Below are 20,442 nucleotides of genomic sequence, written 5' to 3' on the forward strand. Positions count from 1 at the left end.
ATGTGTGCGAGACGTGGCTCTTGTCACGCGGCGAGAATATTCTCGTGACTCTCCGCGTTATGCTAAAAGTAACGACTAAGCTACCATAGAGATAGTTCCAATCTGGAGGGTACCGTTAAACGCTATACGGCGTTTACCGGTGGCGGCGTATGCATACTGCGCCATAAACAAAACAACGAGTGAGCTCCTTTTGCTGCCTGCCCCGGCAGTCTTGTATCTGTGACAAGAAAGTGGGACGCGTGAAATATGCGTCTGGTTACGGCAGGCGCCAAAATAACACGTAACGCCTCGCGCGGTACACTCGCTCCTGCGGACGGGGATGCATTCGTCGTAAATGCAACGTGTGTGTGTATATATATATATATAAGCCACGTGACCGATATAAACGGAATCGCCTGTATAAAAAAATGGGTCACTTTTCACGACCGTTATTCACCTTCGTTCTCGCATGCGTGAATCCTACATTATTAACGTATGTGAAAAGAATAATTTCACGCAAACAGATTATTTATTCATCGATATGTCAGATTAAAACGCTACTTTATATCATGCAAAAGTATCATCTTAATTATTCATTGAAGTGATGTTAAGCGACATTTCATTAGTTAAATCAAAATAGCCAACAAGATTACGGTGCAAAAAGGAACGAACGGATTGTGTCATGCAAAATTTCTTCTCGCACACGTGTCGCTACGTCATCGCGTGTGGACATATATATTGTACATTCACATATGAATACACATGCCACGTATAGTCATATTTCTCTTGCACGTTTCGTGTAAGTGTAACAGTGATTTCGATTTCGGATAACTTTCTGCGATTAATCGGAATCTCTACATTTTTCTTCGATGCATATCTCTCTCTCTCTCTCTCTCTCTCTCTCTCTCTTTCTATATATAATTATTCCTTTTCTGCTTCGTTCCCACCCGGTACATGCCCATCAGTCGGCAATTTATGTAAGCTACTTATGTAACGAGCTCAGGCTGCTTTCTGGGTAGGTCAATGAATAGGGCTATTGCTTACACACCGCACTCTGCATACCAACTCCGACCGCGTTCTTTACGACGTGCGGTTTGTGGTTAATTAATATTTTTGCTGCGTGGTCACTATACGGCCGGCCGTTACATTAATATCATTTAGGTCTGTAGATCACAAATGCTTCGGCCTAATAGCTGTGATATATGAACCGGAATGCTGCTTTACGCTTCTATGCGTGCATGATTCCACTTGGTTATTATATAGCTTTTATTATTATTGCATTCAGAGGGATGTAAATTTTCTGTTCGTAAAGTGTATGATGTATATCCGATGTAATATTCATGTTAGTGAATATTACGTCGATATATATTTCACAATCTTAACTGAAATTTATATTTTCAAGATTACACATAAATATGATAAATTATAGAGAGATATGTTATTACTCTCCATCAGGATGTCCCATAATAACCGTATCATTTCTAGAGATTATTACCGGACATTCTGTATATATTTTATTTGTTGTATAATATTATATATGATATACATACATAAAATATAGTATTATATACAATATTCTCATGCTTCTTTTGAAGGCAAAATTTTGTATAAAAATTTTATAATTTTATATAAATATTAATAGTTATATTAATTATGTTACTGTAACTGAAAATGTCTCACTTTGAGATCAGTTATATTATATGCCTCATAATATGCAACACTAACCAACGGGACATAGTTCAAAGAAATTCTTACGATCGTTGGGATTCTACACGCGTCGTCGTATTTTTGTAAATGCCGTGGAATTTGCGGAATCGTCCGTCGCGGAAATGGTCACGGTTATGTCCGGTCCACGAGGCCACCGGTTCGATTGCGGCAAAATCAAGACTCAGACGATAAAACGTGAGGGAATTCAGGTGAATATTCGACAAGAACGTGATTCCTGGATGGAGCTAGGGCGAACGATTGCATGTAACTCATTCTATCGTCGCAGCAGGTGCATATTATTCAACCGAGTAGATCTCGCGCGAATTCATAAAGCGGCCCTCTGTACGGATATTTTACATGGTCCACGGTCTTTTATGGAAATTTTTGCGCCAATGTTCGCCTTATGATTGATCTAAAAATGATCAGATGGAAGAGAGAGGAAAAAGAGCATATATATATATATATATATATATATATATATATATATATACACCATAGCGAATACGTTCAAAATTTCTCACAGAGCATTTAAAATGTACCTAAGGCTGCCGTGTCTTTCTGAAAATCTTTTTCTGTCGTTTTAACACTCTCTTGTTAATCCGTCGGATATCGCGGCTTATTCCTTAATCGTGTTAAATAAACGACAACGCTGCAGATTTTTCAACGATCAATGTGTAATCGTTAAAGCGTTTGTACTCGTTAATGGCAAATCAGGAGAGAAAAATGAGACACCGTTCGATTCCTCGCAGCTAGAGTAATTCGAACAATGTAATCTGCCTACCGGTATTAAACGCTTGTCTATCTCTGTTTTCCAGCTTGAAAATTTAATCAAAAGTCCTGCGACGTAATTTTGCTGTTATACGTGAAGCAGATTCAGTTTTACTCGAAGCCACGTTACCAAGATGTTCCACTAATTTTACGGTCAACCGCCGATGTATACTTCCTTTGACAGTATTGAGCTCTCGGTAGGAACAAAGCATCTACTTAGTGCACTTCCGACCGATAACGTGGCTGGGTAAGGTGCTTCCCAGGAATCACATGACATTAATTATCTACAAACTACTTGCAAACTGCGATGGCACAACGCGGCATATCTGTGCGTGTTTCGCACGATCAATTTACGCCAAATTCCGCGCACGTTGCAGTTTGCATGAAAAGTTCGTTCGTAATCCGGGCGAACGAATTAAAACGGTAAAGCACCGGTAAACAGCCATGTAATTACGAGTTCGCATAATCGGAGGACTCTAATCAACGTGCTAATAAGCGATCGCCGGACGTTACGTGCGATTTTTAACGCGAGTAAAATAACAAAGTGGTATTATCTCTATTAGCTGGAAAATCTAATTAAAAGAGAATCGCGCGCGGGAAAAGAGCCCACGGATAATCGCGGCCCGTAATTATCACGTGCGAAATCACATTTACGGGTTTTATAATGTTATATTTCACAGTACAGTTTCTCTTTCCTTTCCGTCGCGTCTCTCTCTTCTAACCAACCGCCAATATATATAATATATGTATATATTGTGTCATAGACGTTATATCTATATATATTATATCTATTTATATATATATATATGTACTTATATATTTACTTGTGTGTGTATGTGTGTATGTGTATAAAATGCTAGACCATCTAACAATGCGCTTGTCGCGCGCGCGCGCGCGCGCTCCTTTAATTTACTCGCGCCGCCCATAAGCCTCCGCATCGCGCAGCGATAGACCGTATCAGCGAGGAGAGAGGGGTTAAAACTTCTTCCGCCTGCTCGTCGATAGATACCAGGGGCCACCGCACACGGCCGTCCGTCCGTCGAATATACGAGCCACTTACGCGGCGCAACCTCCCATATGCGCATTCCTGCCCTTCGCGCGCAAAAGGGAAAGAGATACAGGCTCCGGTGTTCTTTAATATGCGACAGACAAGCTGACCTCGCCCTTTTCGTGGCGGTACTTGTTTCAGACTATTATATCCAAGTACGTAGAGAGCTCTCTCTACGTGGCTACCTACCTACTCTCCGCGCTCTTACTCCCAGAGAATTTATAATAACCGCGCGCTTCTCTCGACTTGGAGTTACCGCGGAAGCGTGCCATACCGTTCGTCGCGCACGACCACGCCGTGAACCACGGCGCGCCACGTTGTACCTACGACACGACGAGAAAGGGTCGTGTACAACGACCGTATAATAGATCGAAAGGAACGAGGCGCGATGTCTGACGGTCAAGTTCCGTCTCTCCTATCCTTTCCTTCCCTCCTCGCCTCCCTCTCCCGTTCTCTTTGTTGCTTTTCTTTTCCGGTCCTGCTGTGAGACGTGCCAATCTAACGTCATATAACGAGCAGATAAAGGAGATCAAACAGGATGTACTTGAATTTGTTTTACAACCGTGAAATATATAATAATTTCAATTAGTTAATTAATGACTACCGGTGAGATGTAACCTAACGTATCGCACAAAGTGTTGTCGCGCTCGGCAACTCGTACGAATAATCAGAGATCGAATGCTTTTTCTACGCATGTTAAACGGTTAAATCGTTAAAGTCGAGGCGTCGATAATTTATATAGCATGCCGTTGGAGATATCGAACGGCACGCGAAAAAATAAAGAGTTTAGACGATATTGAAAAGCCGCCAAAGAGGCGCGGTAGCCTCGACAACACCGACGTCGGAGAAGAATAAAGACACCGGTGGAATGTCGTTGAAAGTACGCTTGAACGACAACAACGACGAAGACGCCGACAATGATGACGTTGTATCAACCAATCACTCGTTGATGCGATCGTGATAGATTTTATATCCTCCGCTGTCGTATGGACGTTTAAGCGACCTCTCCTTCCGAGCATACGTCACTCAGCAAATGGCAGCGCCAAGCTGCTCGCTGCATTTCGTGCTATAAAATATAGTCTGTAATACCTCTCTTATTCTGCGTCCGTCACCTTCTCTCCTTCGATCGTTTTCTTCGCTCTCGTCTCATCTTGGTCCACCAACGATCTAACGATCGCGGCTGCTCCACGAGTCGCTGAATTCCCAGAAAGGTTTGTCGGGTAGCAATTGGATATAGTTACGCAGCGAATGACGATATGCAGAGCCGATGCGCAGAGAGCCGGCGCTATCTCTTGGACCATCTCCATTCCCGCGCCCGATTCCCGCGAGAGGAAACTGAATCCAGGATACGTTTTCCCTCGGAAAGCATTGTCCGCAAAATGTACGCGGTCAGCAATCGGCTGAAACTACTTGCGAATCTGACCGCATCGCGCCGCTGCATTTCTGCGTCCTTCACTATGGCACGACCGTGTACGTGCCACCGCTCGCGTAGCGAAGTCGAAACGAGAATGAGAGAGAGTCGTTCGGCGGCCCCAATGCGATTTCATTGACATTTCAAGATATCTACTCGTCGCTTCGATTTGCTTCGTGAAATTCAAAAAGTCGTATAAAAGGTAGTTGTCGAAGATCAATCTGGACAGGGGTAGCTACAATCAACGTGCAACTCGTGCAGTGAGAAACGTTTCTAAATTTAGAAAGAAAAAAGACAAGTACTCATAATATACAAATCAAATATTCCAAAAGATTTTCCATAATTCGATTTCCACAATATCGGGCATATTTTACGTACTTTATTGAAATTTGAATTTCTAAAGTTTGCGCGTCATGCCATTTTTTTTTTTTTTTGCTAAATCATCAGTACTCTTGTACATCGAAGGTAAATCGATTCATTTTTTCGCGAACATTTCTTCTCGATTATTTCATTGTCTACTGTTCTTCTCTCGCTAGAAATAAGACCGCGCACGTTGTCCGCGGCCTACCCCGATTTAACAATCCACCCTCGTGCGCGTTGTTAACCCGACCACGCGTGCCCCGCCATTTCTTCCATTACCGACTCACGGGACGGAAATTTATTCGTCTCCGTACCTTCCTACCTACCACTCTCATGGGTCCGTTACTACTACGTACTCGGAATATGAGTAGCACATACTACTCTCGCGCTACTTCTTACGTTGGCGAGTGAGAGAGAAAGAACTGGAATTAATATTTCTCTCTGCAGTCGCACACCTTACTCCCAGTTTCCACCGCTCGTTTTCTAAGGTGGATTCTCGGAGAAACTGCGAAAAGAATTTAAATTCGGTATCCCGCGCGTTCCCGTACGACTAGGGAGGGTGTGAGGAGATTATATGTCATATTACATAGTTCACCAGCAGTGGCACACCGACGTCACTTATTCCTTTACTTTGATAAGGCAAAATTTGAATTTTTACGCGTTCGCCGGTTGAATATTTTCAAATGCAAACGCGCGGATATACGTGCGAGGAGAAATGGAAATTTCTATTTCAATTGAGTTTAAATTTTACAACATTAGTCATCCGATATGCACGCACCATAAACAGTCGTCCGATACTTGTTGTAAACACAAGATAAATGTTTAAAAAGTTGCTCCGTTGTGTATAAAATGTGAAGTAAAACTTCTTTGTCCATATATCTTCTAACGAAAAACTTGTTTTCTTGTTACAGGACGTAGGAGCCTCAGCGAGGGTCGAACGTTACAACAGCAACAGCGGTAAGTGTTGCATAAGTATTTTTAATACCAAATATGTCGGCCAACTTTTCGTCTAAGGAAGATACCGAACACTTTCCGTAGCGCGTAATGGCACGACGGCGGGTTAATGAGAATCGTTCTAGGTACAGATAAGGTAACATTACTCGAGTTCACCCGAGCAAGTTTACGATTGCTCTTTGTAATCCGGGATTTTACTCGATCCTAGATATTTTGCAAATTTATTATCAGTACGCCTAACAATCACCCCTCGATGCAATAAAGATGCTAGATCAAGATTTTTGATATTATTCGAGATACTACTTGTCTCTTTTCGAGATTAGTATTTTTGCATTATTATTGATACAATCAAGAGAGGAACGTGAACACTTTTGTAATCGTGAAAATGTACAGACGTTTCAAATTCGACTGATCGAAGGGAATTTCAGTCAGTCAAACCGACAATACTTGCTGAAATCGCCGTAAAAGGAGGGAAGAAAGAGAAGACAGTAGAAGTTCTATATTCTTCTTAGCGGTAAAATGCTTCGACACCCGCTGCACAATTCTTTTCCATCGAGTGAATCTGTCACTAGTTATTTTCCCGTTCGATGGTTTGCTATTTCTCTCATGTATTGGCTGTCGCTAGGACGTCGCGTAGTCCAAGTTAAATTAATTCGCGTCATACGTTTTTTTTTTTTTTTTTTTTAAATCGTAATTTCAAAGAATAATAGTGTCTAAAACTCGCTCGCGTGTTACTTAACGATCGTGTAAAATTACCGTGGTGCAACCATTGGTTAAAATAATGTAGCTGAAAATATTCGATTACGCGGAATACAGAATATCCATTTATGGAATCGTGCTATACGTATAATCCGGCAGGCGTCTCGTTAGAGCCTGCAAATTATCAATTCCTCGCGTATCTCCGTACTGGGCCTAGGTGCGGAATATGCTCGCATCATACGCGCACGCTACATCTCGTGTACAGCTCTAGGTTTATAATTGAAACACAGATTACCTATTCCGCACAGGCACTAGAATCAAGCCAATTGACGCACAGAATGTGTTTATAACAGTGCTGCAGCCTTAGACGAGATGTAAGTTAGTTCGGCATTGAAGCGCGGAAATAGGTAACTCTATGCGTCTTGGGACCGAACGCGCGAGATGCGTATCCATTCACAATTCTTGGATATTGCATGGAACGTACGCGCGCATTTTTCCTTGGCTCAGAAAGATATAATATATCTTTAGAAAGAATATGAAAAGAAATGTGGTACTGAAAATTCATATAGGATACTTGAGAGCGTGAGAAAGACAAAAGACTTGAAGAGAGAAATGTAAAATAAAAAAATATTAGAGTAATATCTTCTTATCGAATTTAAAAAGGCAATTTCTTTCCCGTGAGAATTTTCCCCGATGATATACTTAGCAATTTGTTTAATCCTTGTATAAGTTACACTATTTTTTTTTTTTTTTTTTTTTTTTTTTTTTTTTTTTTTAATCTGTCCCTGACCACATATAGGTCACAATGTCTTGTCACAGTTTTAGTTGTCTCAAAATACTTGAAAAAAAAACTATAAAAATATATATGTATAAATAAAAAAATGATTACGTACAACAAAAGTTAAAGATAACTTTTAAACATTTTTTTATCGATTAAGATCGGATTATTTGGGATATTCTATAGTTAAAATATCGACAGAATCAAAATGATTTATAATCTTTAAGGTTTAATAATAAAGGCTCAATAAAAATTAAAGTTATTGCCACGACGAATGATGAGTAAACTTGAGATATGTATTATTTATTCGTATCTATAACTATCCCGGGCTCTATCCATCGTTGTAGAACGTCGAATACCGGTTTAAAGGTGTCGTTCGAAACGGTTATATGTTCGATGTTACAGACGATTTCTCATATTACCGCGGCGCATCTGTCTTCCTTCTATCTGCAACGGTGCGAGGATCGATAGATCGCGCGCCGGCGGCGAGTTTGAACAAACGTTGGAATTCGATCTTATATTTGCGTCTCGCGATAAAGGGTTGCGATCCTGAGAAGGGAAAACTGTCGGTGGGAGCGGGAACGATGTAGCGGGTAGGTGGGCGGAAGAGAGGCGGAAGAGAGGCGGAAGAGAGGCAGAAGAGAGACAGAGAAAGGAGAGAAAGAGAGAGATATCGAGTTGACGATTCTCCCCGTCTTTGTTCTACAGCGAGAGATATCTCGAGTGCCAGTGTAACGCGGTAGGACGATACGTAATTAACGCCTCGTGTAGATGCTATCGCTGTGTCGTGGACGATACGCGAGGGGAGTCCGCGTGACGATCGCTGATGTACGGTCTTGCTGCTGTAATGGAATATTATTATCGAGCCAGCATCGAGAGAGGCTCTCTCGTCGTGGTTAGGGTTTGCTTGATGCTGCTTGTGGGTCGACGCGACGCGGCGATGGTCCATGACGACGCTCGTTTCTCCGCATATATAACTGTCCGGCGCCGTTTCGTAATCGGCGAGTTATGCGTCCGTGCATCGCGTCGCGTCGCGTTGCATCGCATCGCATCGGGACGATGCGACGAGAGATATTTCTCGCTAAGTTGCGCGCGAAAGATGTACCGGTTTATCTCGGTGCTTTTACGGCCCGCGCTAACCGCGAGTCGCGAGCGAGACATGTGAAATTATCGTGTGGAATAAAAGAAGAACCGTGCGAGGTTTATATGCGCTTTTAACGCGGATAATGTGCGTTTTAGAGCGTGAGAAGTGTTTGTGGGCGCGTTTCGTAACAAGTCAACGAGATATAGCTGTCTGCGTTTACCGACTATTTAAAATACGGTGGAGTAAGTGCAACTTTAGATGTACATCAATCAAGTAAGAGTTGTAGAGTCTTGCTTGGATATAATAGCATCAGTTTTATGAATCCTGTATGAAAATTGATAGAAGCAATTAGATAGAAAGATAGATCGTATATCATCTATGTTTATCAAGTATATAATTAATAATTTATACAAATATTAACTTATGAACATGAAAGTTTTGATTATGATATATTGAAGAATATGATGTAAAAACTATATATATATATATATATATATATATATATATATATATATATATATCATAAACAATATATATGTATATATATATATATATATATATTTATCTGTAAAAATTGTACAAAATATAATCATAAAAATTCTTAATAAAAACGTCTGCATAATCAAAGTTTGGTATCACGTTAAAAACTCACATTGCGTAAACTTTCTTGTCTAAATCATCAAAATACAAACTACAATGTTTCGAGTTTTTCACAGTTGTCGATCAACGATATCAAGATATTTTTTACATAAATTTCGAGTTTTAATTCAGAATATATACTTTGGAAACTTACTTTTTTATCATTTGGATTTTTTTTAAAGACACAGAAATAAAAGATTCAACATATAGCGCGAAAAGTTTGTTTTAGTATCTAACTTTGACGTTCTATCATGTTGGACTAATTCGAGAGTCAGAACGTATACTTGCTCCTCTTAATGAAATTAAACATCGAAACTTAATTACGTTCGCGCCGCAGTAATAAAACAGTTTAACGAGCGTTTCAAAAAACTTTATTGAGGATAATCGGCATAAAGGATTTGGTGTCGACCGGTCGTATTTACTTGGATGCCGCGGACACCCGACGATGCGCAAAGACAATGCCCGGAACGGAAGGAATGGGAGAACCGAGGAAAGGAGGCGGGTACGATTGCAAAGAGCCATTGTGCGAAACTCGCTGTCGAACTTTGTTGTGACTTTCTAAAAAGTCGTAAAAGACGCTTGGCGGAAAGGTAATGCATCCACAGCTGACGGGACGTCCTTTCAACGTTTCGTTCTCCTCCGCCTTCCCTGTACCGAATTGACTTCGAGGGCGTTTTTCCACGCTTGTTTGCACGATGATGTGTGACGCGCGTCTTCACCCGTCCTTCCGCTCTTCCGTCCCGTATCCTGTCAAGCAGCAAGAGCTTGCCGCTACTCTTTCATCTCTATGCGATTCGAGTTTTTATTCTATCACTATCTCTCATATACAGATAAATATAATAAAAATGCTTTTTGTACGATAATAATTATATCGAAAATGTTTAAAAAAAAAAAAAAAATATTTTACTTTATATTACTAAAGTATGTGATATATTCCCGTTTTAATTACGTTAATAAAATCAAATACTCATGTCTCGATGAGAGATAGTTACAATTTCATAATATTTTGCGAACGAGCTTTTTATTATACTGTTCATTTCGACGATCCTTCTTTCGGTTAAGGAGATCATAATCCATCGCACAAGTGTGGAAGATTGCCGTCGGTATGGTTAGACATCATTTAATAAAGCACGTAAAAGGGAAAGAAGGGAGAAAGTAATGTGCAAAGTACGAAATAATGGCGAGACGGCAGGATATACGCGATTAAATGTAGAGGTAGTGCATATCGAAGAAAATCGAGGAGGGAAAGAGAAAAGAGGAAAAGGAGCACGAAGCATGAACGTTCCTTTCAAAGTGAAAATTGAGTCGCGATTATGTATTTTATAGTTCCGACAATTTTCGAGAAATATTACTCGACGTCAAGATATAACAGCGAGATCGTAAAATCAGCATATTTCCGTAGGAATTCGGTATTACGAATTTTCGGAATTTTCTCTTTGGAAAAGAAAGCAGCGGCTCTGCAAAACGAGAATGTTCAAGGGCAAAGTTTATTTATCAAGTTTACGTGCTGGACCGAACGGATGAATCTCCCTTTCATCTGTATTCCGCTCTTCCAGCGTGGTAAACGTAGCTACGTGATTACCCCGACGAAACCACGAGAAGCGATTCGAGAAGTACGTCGATCTGTGATACAATCAAGAGTTAACCATCTTGCGAATTATGGCTTGACCGTTCTCGACGGACGACGACTGATTATACAGGAATGAGGAGAAAAAGCTTTGCTTTTAAAGGAATCATTCCGAAAACATGATCGTTCTCGACGCGATGATTCCTTGCGATGCGGAAATGCTTTCTACTTCATTCAGGACTCTACTAAACGTTTCATTTTAAACATAATTTGGAAGAAACGTGTATCTCTTTATCCAACTATAGTTACGATAAATACATATATCTCGTCGCGTAGATTTTTCGTCACGGTGTCTTTTTTTTTTCTCAACACCCGATCAGTTTACATCGCCATGGTGACGACAATCATGCCCTCCGTACATGTTACACATTTGTCCGCGCTCGTTGTGTGTTGCTACGCGCTCTCGCATCCGGGGGAACCCCGTGATCCCCATTCAAAGCAGGTTCCCTACCCACGCCGTAACTCATATAACGGTTCGCGCAGAAATTGTGGCATATCGAAAGCGCGAATTGCATCGACGGTACCGTGAAATTACACCGTGTATCGGCGGTACCGAGCGAGTTCTCCAGCGTCTCGCGCTGCTGCCGGCACTTTAAGCACGCAGGAAATACGGCAAAACGGTCGTTAATATGATCGGTGCGTAACTATGCTAAAATCTCAAAGATTGATTTATGCTCGCCATTCGGGGAATAATCAGGCAAATTGCAGTGGCTATTAAACGCGTTTAATCAAACTGATGTCAGCGTCACACACAATAAAAATAAACCATAAAATATATCATATTAATCTCAAAGAATCGAATAAATATGAAAAAAAATTGTAATTAGAAAAGATTGTTTACACACAGAATTAAATTTTACCTTTTATTAACTTTTTTACATGACGCTAGCTATTGGCTTTTACAAAAGGATTTGTATATACGTATAATCATTCAATGTGAATAACAACGAAGAAATATAGCTGATTTGCCTTCGGCGCACGTCAACCAATTAGACTATGCTATCATCTATTCACCGAAGTTAGATTACAAACGTGTTTCAATATGTATACAAGATAGTTGTATTTTATGCAATATTATCAACATATATCCATATCAAATATCTGTATCCCGAACTGAAACAATTTTTAGTTATCGTCATCAGTCTATATTGTATTATACAAGTATAAATGCACAATGAGAGACTAGCTATTTTCTCCATCTACTACATCATGTCAATTGATTTAATGTATGTATGCTAACAAAATCTATAGACTCGATCTCATTAGTTGTAAAGTTCGTGTTGTTGCTTTCGATTTTTCTTCGTAGTTTTTACTAACAGTTACTCATTCAAAGACTGTAACTTTCAAAAGAGAAACCGCGTATATTTTATTAAAGAAGCATGCGCCAAAGGCAAATCAGCTACATTTTTTCGCTGTTATTTACATTGAATGATAACGATTACATGCATACACAATAAGATCCTCTAGTACCAAAGTCAATATCTTATCGTGTACTTTATTAAAGAAAGAGAAATGATAAAAGAAGCAAAATATACTTTTCGCCTCAACATTATTTATAAAAATAGACAATCATCGAAAAATGAAAAAAATACACGGTGTAAAGAGTTACTGATGACAAACGCGATAATAGATTTTCTCGAGATATCATTAAATAACATCGAAGAAATATATTCATAGAAGACACGTTCATATATGTAAGTCTTTTATTACGATGAAGAAGGTAATACACGAAATGAATCTCAGCGTAGTTGAAGTACATAAAAAATGCCATTCTTGTAGAATGAACAAGTATAAAGAGAAGATAGTTCCTGTAGATTCTGGGGACAGGAAGGCACCCGTCTCTCTATCTTCTGTTCCTTATCTTATTCCTTTTGGCCTTTACTCTACTCAAGGAACGGCCACATCGAGTAGTAAAAGAACCTTTTCAACAAAGGGACGAGAGATTAATCCTGGATTCGAACGGATAAAAGGAAACGACAGGCACAATAATCGTACGTTACCGGTTGTCCTTCTACGTCTTTGTATTATTATCCACTACTACATTCACTAAACAAACTCGTAGACACTTAGCGTAATTTTCAACTATATAATATATATGATAAGCGACTTTGTTATTTCTTTTTTTTTTATTATAAAAAGAGATTCAAGAAATAAGAAAGTTTCTCTTTCCCAAGCGTTACTCTTGCAACCGTCTTATCTGATAATTTATAAATCGATGCAAAACGAGAGCAAAAAATTTGCAAGACGCGATGTAAAATCCTCCGCTAAATTCTCTGGCCAGTTTAATTAACCAACGCGATCCTTCTTCTGCTGCCTATATACGAAATTCTTGGCCAAATTGGACCTTCCCTCCTGATTGTTACCCAAGTTGACACGAACCATGTGATTATCCCCTCCCTCCCCCTTCGATCTGCCTTGTCGTCCATCTATCCCGCCTCCGTTAAGTTTGCACAGGTATTCGATCTTCCGAGATCGGAATAAGAGGATCGAGGGCGAAGGTAGCTAAGGGGGAGAGACGAGGGGGTTTGTAGGAACAAGCGCCGAGATACGAAGTGGCTCGATGGAGGCGAGAAGAAGCGCTGTACCGAAGTATCGAAGGGGAGACAACGAAGAGGAAAGGGGAGAAGGCGCCCGCATTCCTTCACGCTTATTGGTTTCATCAGATTGCTTTGCTTCTATTAGGTGGTGGTGTCTATACGGATACCACGTATCGCCGGCACGTTCTCTAATACCCCGGAGGAACACCAAACAAATGAAACGGCGTATTCCGTCCTTCGTCCTCCTTACCACCCGTCCTCCGTATCCAGGATTGTACCGCTCTATCTCCCTTTGCTACGTTCAGGCGGATCGTTCAATACGATTTGTGCAATATAGGGGCGAGAAACCGCGTCTACATACATACACATACGAAGCGCGCGTATTGATATACCCACACACCAAATGTTTACAACGTTACATTCTTAGTACGCCTTCCGATAACTTGGATGATTTACCGTTCAGAAGCTATACAACGTCGAATACGAAGGCTTCTCGTTGATCACTTAATTTCATATCATCTGAGATTTTAAACGGAACATTCAGATTCATGTAGTCAGGGTGAACGTCGTGCCATCGGAAGAATGGCAAGGAATGAAGATAGATGATAAAACGAATACAGAGATCCAGAAGAGATTTCGCCACAGGCCAATACTAACAAACCTTGAAATGCAATAAAAGCCGCAATTCCATCGCGGAATTCCAGCTGGGTGTACGCGGTGGGAGTGTGTATTTTCTTTACCGTTGGGACCGTTCACCATTGACTCGGCTCCGTCTATCGCGAAATAAGTATCGTGAGAGGAGCAAGAATCTAAGAAAGTGGCGAGAGGTAAAAATCAGCAGCGAAAGCATAGACGGGTATATACAATAGCAATCGAAGCGTACAGAGGTTGCCCTTTCCCTCTCCCTCTGCCCCTCCCCCTCCCCCTCCCCCTCCCCCTGTACATACATAACATGCACATTTATTGTTAGATACGCTGCCGTATATAGCGTACCCTCCGGCACATTGGAGACATTCGCTCTCTGGTTATCGATCACCATTCAACTTCGCGAGTAATGCCGCGGGTAAGAGGTCGATGGTGAATGACAACTGTAGTAAAGTCGCCCATTGTATCGCGCACCGTCATTTGCCAGAAATATTATCGAGCAAAGAAATATATATCCGGTTGCTTGCGCCTTGACTCTTGCTTACGTCATCGTCCTCTACTTGGGCGCGCGAGAAACGAGTAGCCGCGCACGGTCGCAATTATGATGTTATCTCTAACGACGACAAAACGATAATAATCGCGAAATGAGAATGGCGGCCTAAGTGACGCGCGTCGTCGTTAGCGCGCGCGAATCACGCGTGCCGGGACGCATCCGGTTTGCCCCGCGGCGCGTATGCATTCCTACGTGTCGCGCCCGTTCGGAATGATGCAATACGTCAAGGCAAGACATCGCTCCCGGCCTTTTTCCATTTCCCGTTTTCCCCTCGGAAGTCGTTTTTGTTCACGTTTCCAGTCGGCTCCTTAGTCCTTAATCTTAAGGCCGTATACCGCCACCCTTAATTCGCGCGTGCTGCGATTGCACGTTTTACGCCAGCGTTTTATCAGCACCGTAGTGTTTCGCAAATATCACGTCGTTCTTGAGTGACTCCAACGAGTGGCTACCGTTCGTCTGATTTGTAACGACGATAAAACACGCGTCACGCGTTAGGTGGATTCGTTGAAGGTTTCCTCGCGCTTTGTATGTCGCCGCCTTTTTATCCTCATAAATGTCATTAACGTCGTTGAAACTTAAATCAATCTAATAATAATTTCGCTACATGTCAGCGGTACGAGATAATGATACGTTTGTTTTTAACTTCTGCAGTCATTTCATATGCACATTTTATTCATAATAACGAAATTGATTATGAAAATTACGACTAAATTTGTTTTATTAATTTTATCTCTCTACATCATATTTTACTTTCAAAGAAAAATTTTCTACAAAGAGAGAGAGAGAGAGAGAGAGAGAGAGAGAGAACATGGGGAAATTTATTTTATAAAAATATAATATGATATGAATAATTCTTTTAATAAATACATTATACATTCTTTTTTTTCTCTGCAATTTTTCTGTATTCTATCAACTATAAAATTCGCAAAGTTAAATAAAATAAGTTAATATAAAATTTTCCATTTTCCATGAAAAACGTTTTATAATGTGTCTAGGTGGTACTCATTATCATCCTAATCATGAAGGCAATGCAAGTAAACGACGTAAGAAACTGTAGAGAAACTTTAACACCTTCGTAAAGTCACGTCTTGTTCAGAATCCAAGAATACGATATCACACGTTTCCGCTTGTTGGCAGAAACCGCGAGCAGAATACTTAGCGATAGGGTATAACGTCTGGTTAACGGTATAAAAACGTACGTGTGTATGTCTATACATTTTCATCTTCCGCAACGGTGACCACTATGAAAACGTATGCGATATAAATTTACCGTGATATACCATCGCTAATTGTGCTCTTACAATTTGTGTTTTATGATTTGTTCGAGTACATTACGCCTGTATTTATACATTTCTAAGAAGGAACGAAGGAGGGAACGAGGAAGCTATTTTCAGAAGCGCGGTTACGAGCATGTATGTAATGTTCCGTTCTTACGCGATGAACGTCGACGATGACTGTACGAACATGTTGAACACGTGAGCGTGAGCGAGCACGGCATTGTCCTTTCCACGGCCCTTCATCGGTCTTGTTATCGTGTAGTCATAGTTGTAATAAAGCGCACGTTATTACCATATAATTATGAGTACAGTTGGGCCTATACAAGGCGAGGAACGTCGTGGCTTTTCACCAGAGATATCCCGCGTGTTACATAACGAGATAAATATTTTCTCCTATAACGGAGATACATTAGACGCTCTGGAGGGGGGCAACACAACGTCCACGTAACACTCGCATCGCCGTTATTGCCCGTCGTTACGATCCTCGCACCTTGATCATAAGTTTTCGCCAACATAGTTTTTCACTACGGTGACCGTAAAGGTTGTTGATACGCAAAAGAAATTTCGGTGCCAGAGATAAGGGCCCATCGGCAAAGAGAGAAAAAAGGGGAGGAGGAGAAAAATATCGAAACCTATATCGTTAATCAGGCAAAAATTTTCGCGGTTACGCTGGCACGAACGATGAAAGCAACTTTGGGCAAGAGCCAATCTGCCATTGAGGTGCAAATCCACGGCCAACAGATCTAGGAATTGTGGTAACGTTGCATTTTCCCGAGAACAGACGACAGACCAGAAATTTTTGTATTTTTATACAGCATATTCCGAAAGTTCTTTTTCGTTTTAGATTATTTATATTTTTTTTTTTTTTATTTCTCTGTATATCTGTTTTTCTTTACGAAACCGTGAAAAATCGTATTATCGCATTTTTTTTTTAATCTTCGCGGTTTGTTAATTTTTTTCTGTCATCCTTTTGTCCGTACCCATAATTTTCTGCTTCGTGGCAGAGATGCTTCGCCAAAGCCGCAAAGGGTAACCTGTCCGGTCGCGGTGCGGCGTGGGTAATACGATCGCGATTTTCCGCCTTCGATTAGACGGTTCTCTCGTGTCCCGAGCTACGAAGCGCTTCTTCTCGTGCACCATCTCTCCTCTGCATGCATCATCCGTTCAGAGGAGAGCCGTGCGCGGCGGAAGGGGAAGATCCGCCAAGCCCTTCGGGAAGAAAGTGAAATACGTTACGATCTGTCTTGCGCCGGCTCTTCCGCGGACGATATGTCGTGACTGCTCTCGATAATGGGAATCCTCGCGGTGGGTGGAATATAATACCTGGCAGAGCGTGGGGCGGCGAGGGGAGGAAGAGAGGAACGGGAAGGTAACGGGAGCGAAAATGACGAAGACGAAGGGAGATGAGACCGAGGGACTCTTTCTGTGAGTCCCGTTATTTCGTACAAGTTTTTATTTACCTTGCATCCCTTCGCTCGTTCAATCTCCACCACAGATGCCGTATATTTTTGGGCGCGGAGCTCGATACTGACCTATCCACTTCGTAATAGAGTGACCGAGCTCTACGGCGAGCCGTCGTGCGCGCTATTCGGGGACACTATTGTGAATATTTTTTGACTTCATATCAGTATCTGCGACATACAGCTGTTTCCGATGTAGACCCGCTCGATATAGTGAATAAAAAATTGATAAAAAGAGACTCTTCGAACAAAACTGATTTATATCGATAATATAGTGATTCCGAAAGAATCGGTTATTTTAGTATAAAAGTTTTTGCGTGAAAAATTTTTATACTAAAACGCGTCTTTTGTTATTGCATTCTTTTTTGTTAGCTACAATAACTACGTTGATATATATATTGATATAGCAATATAATTTTATGCATTATAATTATCGCTACATCAACATATTTTTGACAATTTAAATTATTTTTTTTACTCTCTTACTCGAAAAAACTTTTCTCATCTGCTTTCTAGAATATAAAATATTTGCATTGCGCGATTAATGGCAGCTATATTCATGTACATGAGAAGTTCCTGTCATGAGCATGCACGAAGAAAATTGATCGTCAACCTGAAGTTTAAAGTGTACGTCGAAGTATGTATTATGTCAAGATTAATAATAGGAGATGATTGAATTTTAAGGATGTGGGATAGACATGCACAGATATCGGTGGTAGATTCGTAGCTGGAGTTGAGAGGTTTGATGTTGTTGCATCGAATAATCAGTTCGGGAAGTAAAGTGGGTCTGCGCATTCACGCATATTCAGCGGCATGTGTGCGAGGATGCATGCAACGCATAAGGCAATTATGCTAAGAGAATTAGCGTGCACCGGAGAACTATGCCCCGTAGGCTAGATTAGGCACCAGGTTAGACTAGGCATATTCAAAACGCGAACAATACACGTAACGTCGGAATCAGCTGTGCAAGGGACGTCTGTCCCTTGTCAGAATAGCAAAGTAATTTTACCATTTCGAAATAACCTCCCGGTGACCCGGATAGGTGGAAAGCCAGCGAAGTCGGTTTGGCTTGGCAAGAACCTTGGCTCCGCGTTGATTTGAAATGCTCGTAAACCACCGCTCCGTGGCTCGAGAAACCTACATGGTAACTTCCGCCGATCCGCGAATATCCTGAATTTGCAAAGCTCGCCAGCTGCGCGCTAGTTACTAGCCGAATGTATACGAGCCTTTACCTCTCCTCCTTCCGTCGCTCTTCGTCTAGATATCATGCGCGGCCAAATACCGAATATTCAGATGAGGATTCGGTCTCTTTGTATCCGCTCTAGGTCGTTTAGTATGCCAACAATCGTAACGGGAATGGCATGACACACGCGACAATTCGATACAACACACAAATATATTATAGCTATTCGCCGCCAAAATACGTTCAACGTCGTATAGATTGTATCGAGATGAAATTACGAACAAGTGAAAGTGTTATACTGTTAGTGTTCAATCATTTTTTTTTTTTTTTTTGAAACAGTGTTTAAATTTTCAACGGTGATTAATTTTTTTCATTAAAATATAAACCATGACAAAATTTATTATATAAATAATTTTTTTCACTTTTTATCTATAAATTATGTCGTGATTTCATTATGTTTTTCTTTTGAATTGTTATTGAATTTGTGTGTCTTCTGCTCCATCATTGTTGAATAATGTGACGATAAAGTCAAGTTTTACATTGTTCATCATGTTATTCTCAGATAGCTAGAGAACAAACTCGTGTCTAAGGGCATTAAAGTTCATCTCCTTTATCCTCTATATTGAGCCGAGTATAAATTTCACTTTACTGCGAAATATCTGTTTTTAACGTAATCTGCGATGTGATAAATTATGATGAATGCACTTTTTATGAGTCAAGACTTGCCCTTGATAAACATTTATTCTCACCATGTTAACGCAACAACAACAACAAGTATGAGTCTCTATTAAAGACAAGTTCGAAACATTGCATCAGCTGCATAAATCATATTATTTCGTTATGAAACATACAACAGATGGTGTTTCGGGTCAACTTCCCTCCGCTGATCGATGCGGTCTAAACAATATCATGCAACCGAACGAAATTGTAAACGAGAAAGGATTAAAGTAAAGTTTAAATGTTGGCGCGAGACCGAGTGAGAGAAAGTGTGGTATATCCGCAGCAGCTGGTAATCTACTTTGAGAGAAAGAGAAAGAGAGAGAGAGAGAGAGAGAGAGAGAGAGAGAGAGAGAGAGAGAGAGAGAGAGAGAGAGTCTGAAATATAAAACATAAATTCCGGGTAGTATCAAAGGCTGGGGCGGGAAAATTTAATGCTCCGATAAATTAGCATACTAACGAGAGACACAGAGAGCATCCAGCCCACCAGCTTGGCCTCAGCCGGGTCGATCGAGCAGCTTTTCCTGTGATGGTAATCGAGCAAAATATTGTGGCAATGGCCGCAGGCACTTTCGCCAAGGTTCTTGACTCTTTAGAGACCTGGTAGGTCCGTCGCAGTGGTATCTCGGAAGATTACCGGACTCTTCTCCCGCTTCTCTCCTCTTTCTTTACTTATCCCCTTCATCCGCCTCCTCTCTTTCCCATTTTTTTATTCTTTCCATCTCTGAAGATGGGCTAAGCCGCGAAAACCTTGGCACTTTCGTTACTTGCGGCAGAGGTTGCGGAGCGGAAGTAGGAACGCATCGACTGACAGAGAGAAACGAGCAAAAATGCACGGTCCCGCAGGAAACGGTGGAGAGTTGAGAAGTATAGAGAGGCGGGAGGTAAAGTGAAGTTAATGTGGAAGAAGAAAGGAGAAGAAAGATGAAGCGAGAAGGTCAGCTGTGGGTATCCGATTTCGTGCTACCGAGCCAACTACCACGGCCCAAGTGTGGCTAAAAGTTGGGAGAAACTTC

At 41.0% G+C, this 20,442-nt stretch overlaps 2 protein-coding genes across 10 annotated transcripts in view; one reads left to right on the plus strand and one right to left on the minus strand.

Moving 5' to 3' along the window:
* Positions 1-20,442, plus strand: part of Neo (ZP and PAN domain-containing protein neyo) — a 287,267-nt gene that overhangs the window by 151,032 nt on the left and 115,793 nt on the right. For all 8 annotated transcript variants that reach the window (XM_072892974.1, XM_072892978.1, XM_072892977.1 and 5 more), the window contains one exon: positions 6,185-6,230. The gene's annotated coding sequence lies outside the window, so the exon portion shown is untranslated. The remainder of the gene's footprint in view (positions 1-6,184; positions 6,231-20,442) is intronic.
* LOC140666136 (autophagy-related protein 16-1-like) overlaps positions 1-20,442 on the minus strand; it is a 199,117-nt gene that overhangs the window by 98,214 nt on the left and 80,461 nt on the right. The window contains exon 1 of one of the 2 annotated variants that reach the window (XM_072893007.1): positions 18,536-19,758. The exons of the other annotated variant lie outside the window; for it this stretch is intronic. Coding sequence (XP_072749108.1) covers positions 18,536-18,538 — 3 coding nt within the window. The 5' untranslated portion in view covers positions 18,539-19,758. Of the gene's footprint in view, positions 1-18,535; positions 19,759-20,442 lie in introns of those variants that run through there. 2 annotated transcript variants of the gene reach the window in all.

The sequence above is a fragment of the Anoplolepis gracilipes genome, chromosome 5 (assembly GCF_047496725.1).
Source record: "Anoplolepis gracilipes chromosome 5, ASM4749672v1, whole genome shotgun sequence".
Taxonomy (NCBI): domain Eukaryota; kingdom Metazoa; phylum Arthropoda; class Insecta; order Hymenoptera; family Formicidae; genus Anoplolepis; species Anoplolepis gracilipes.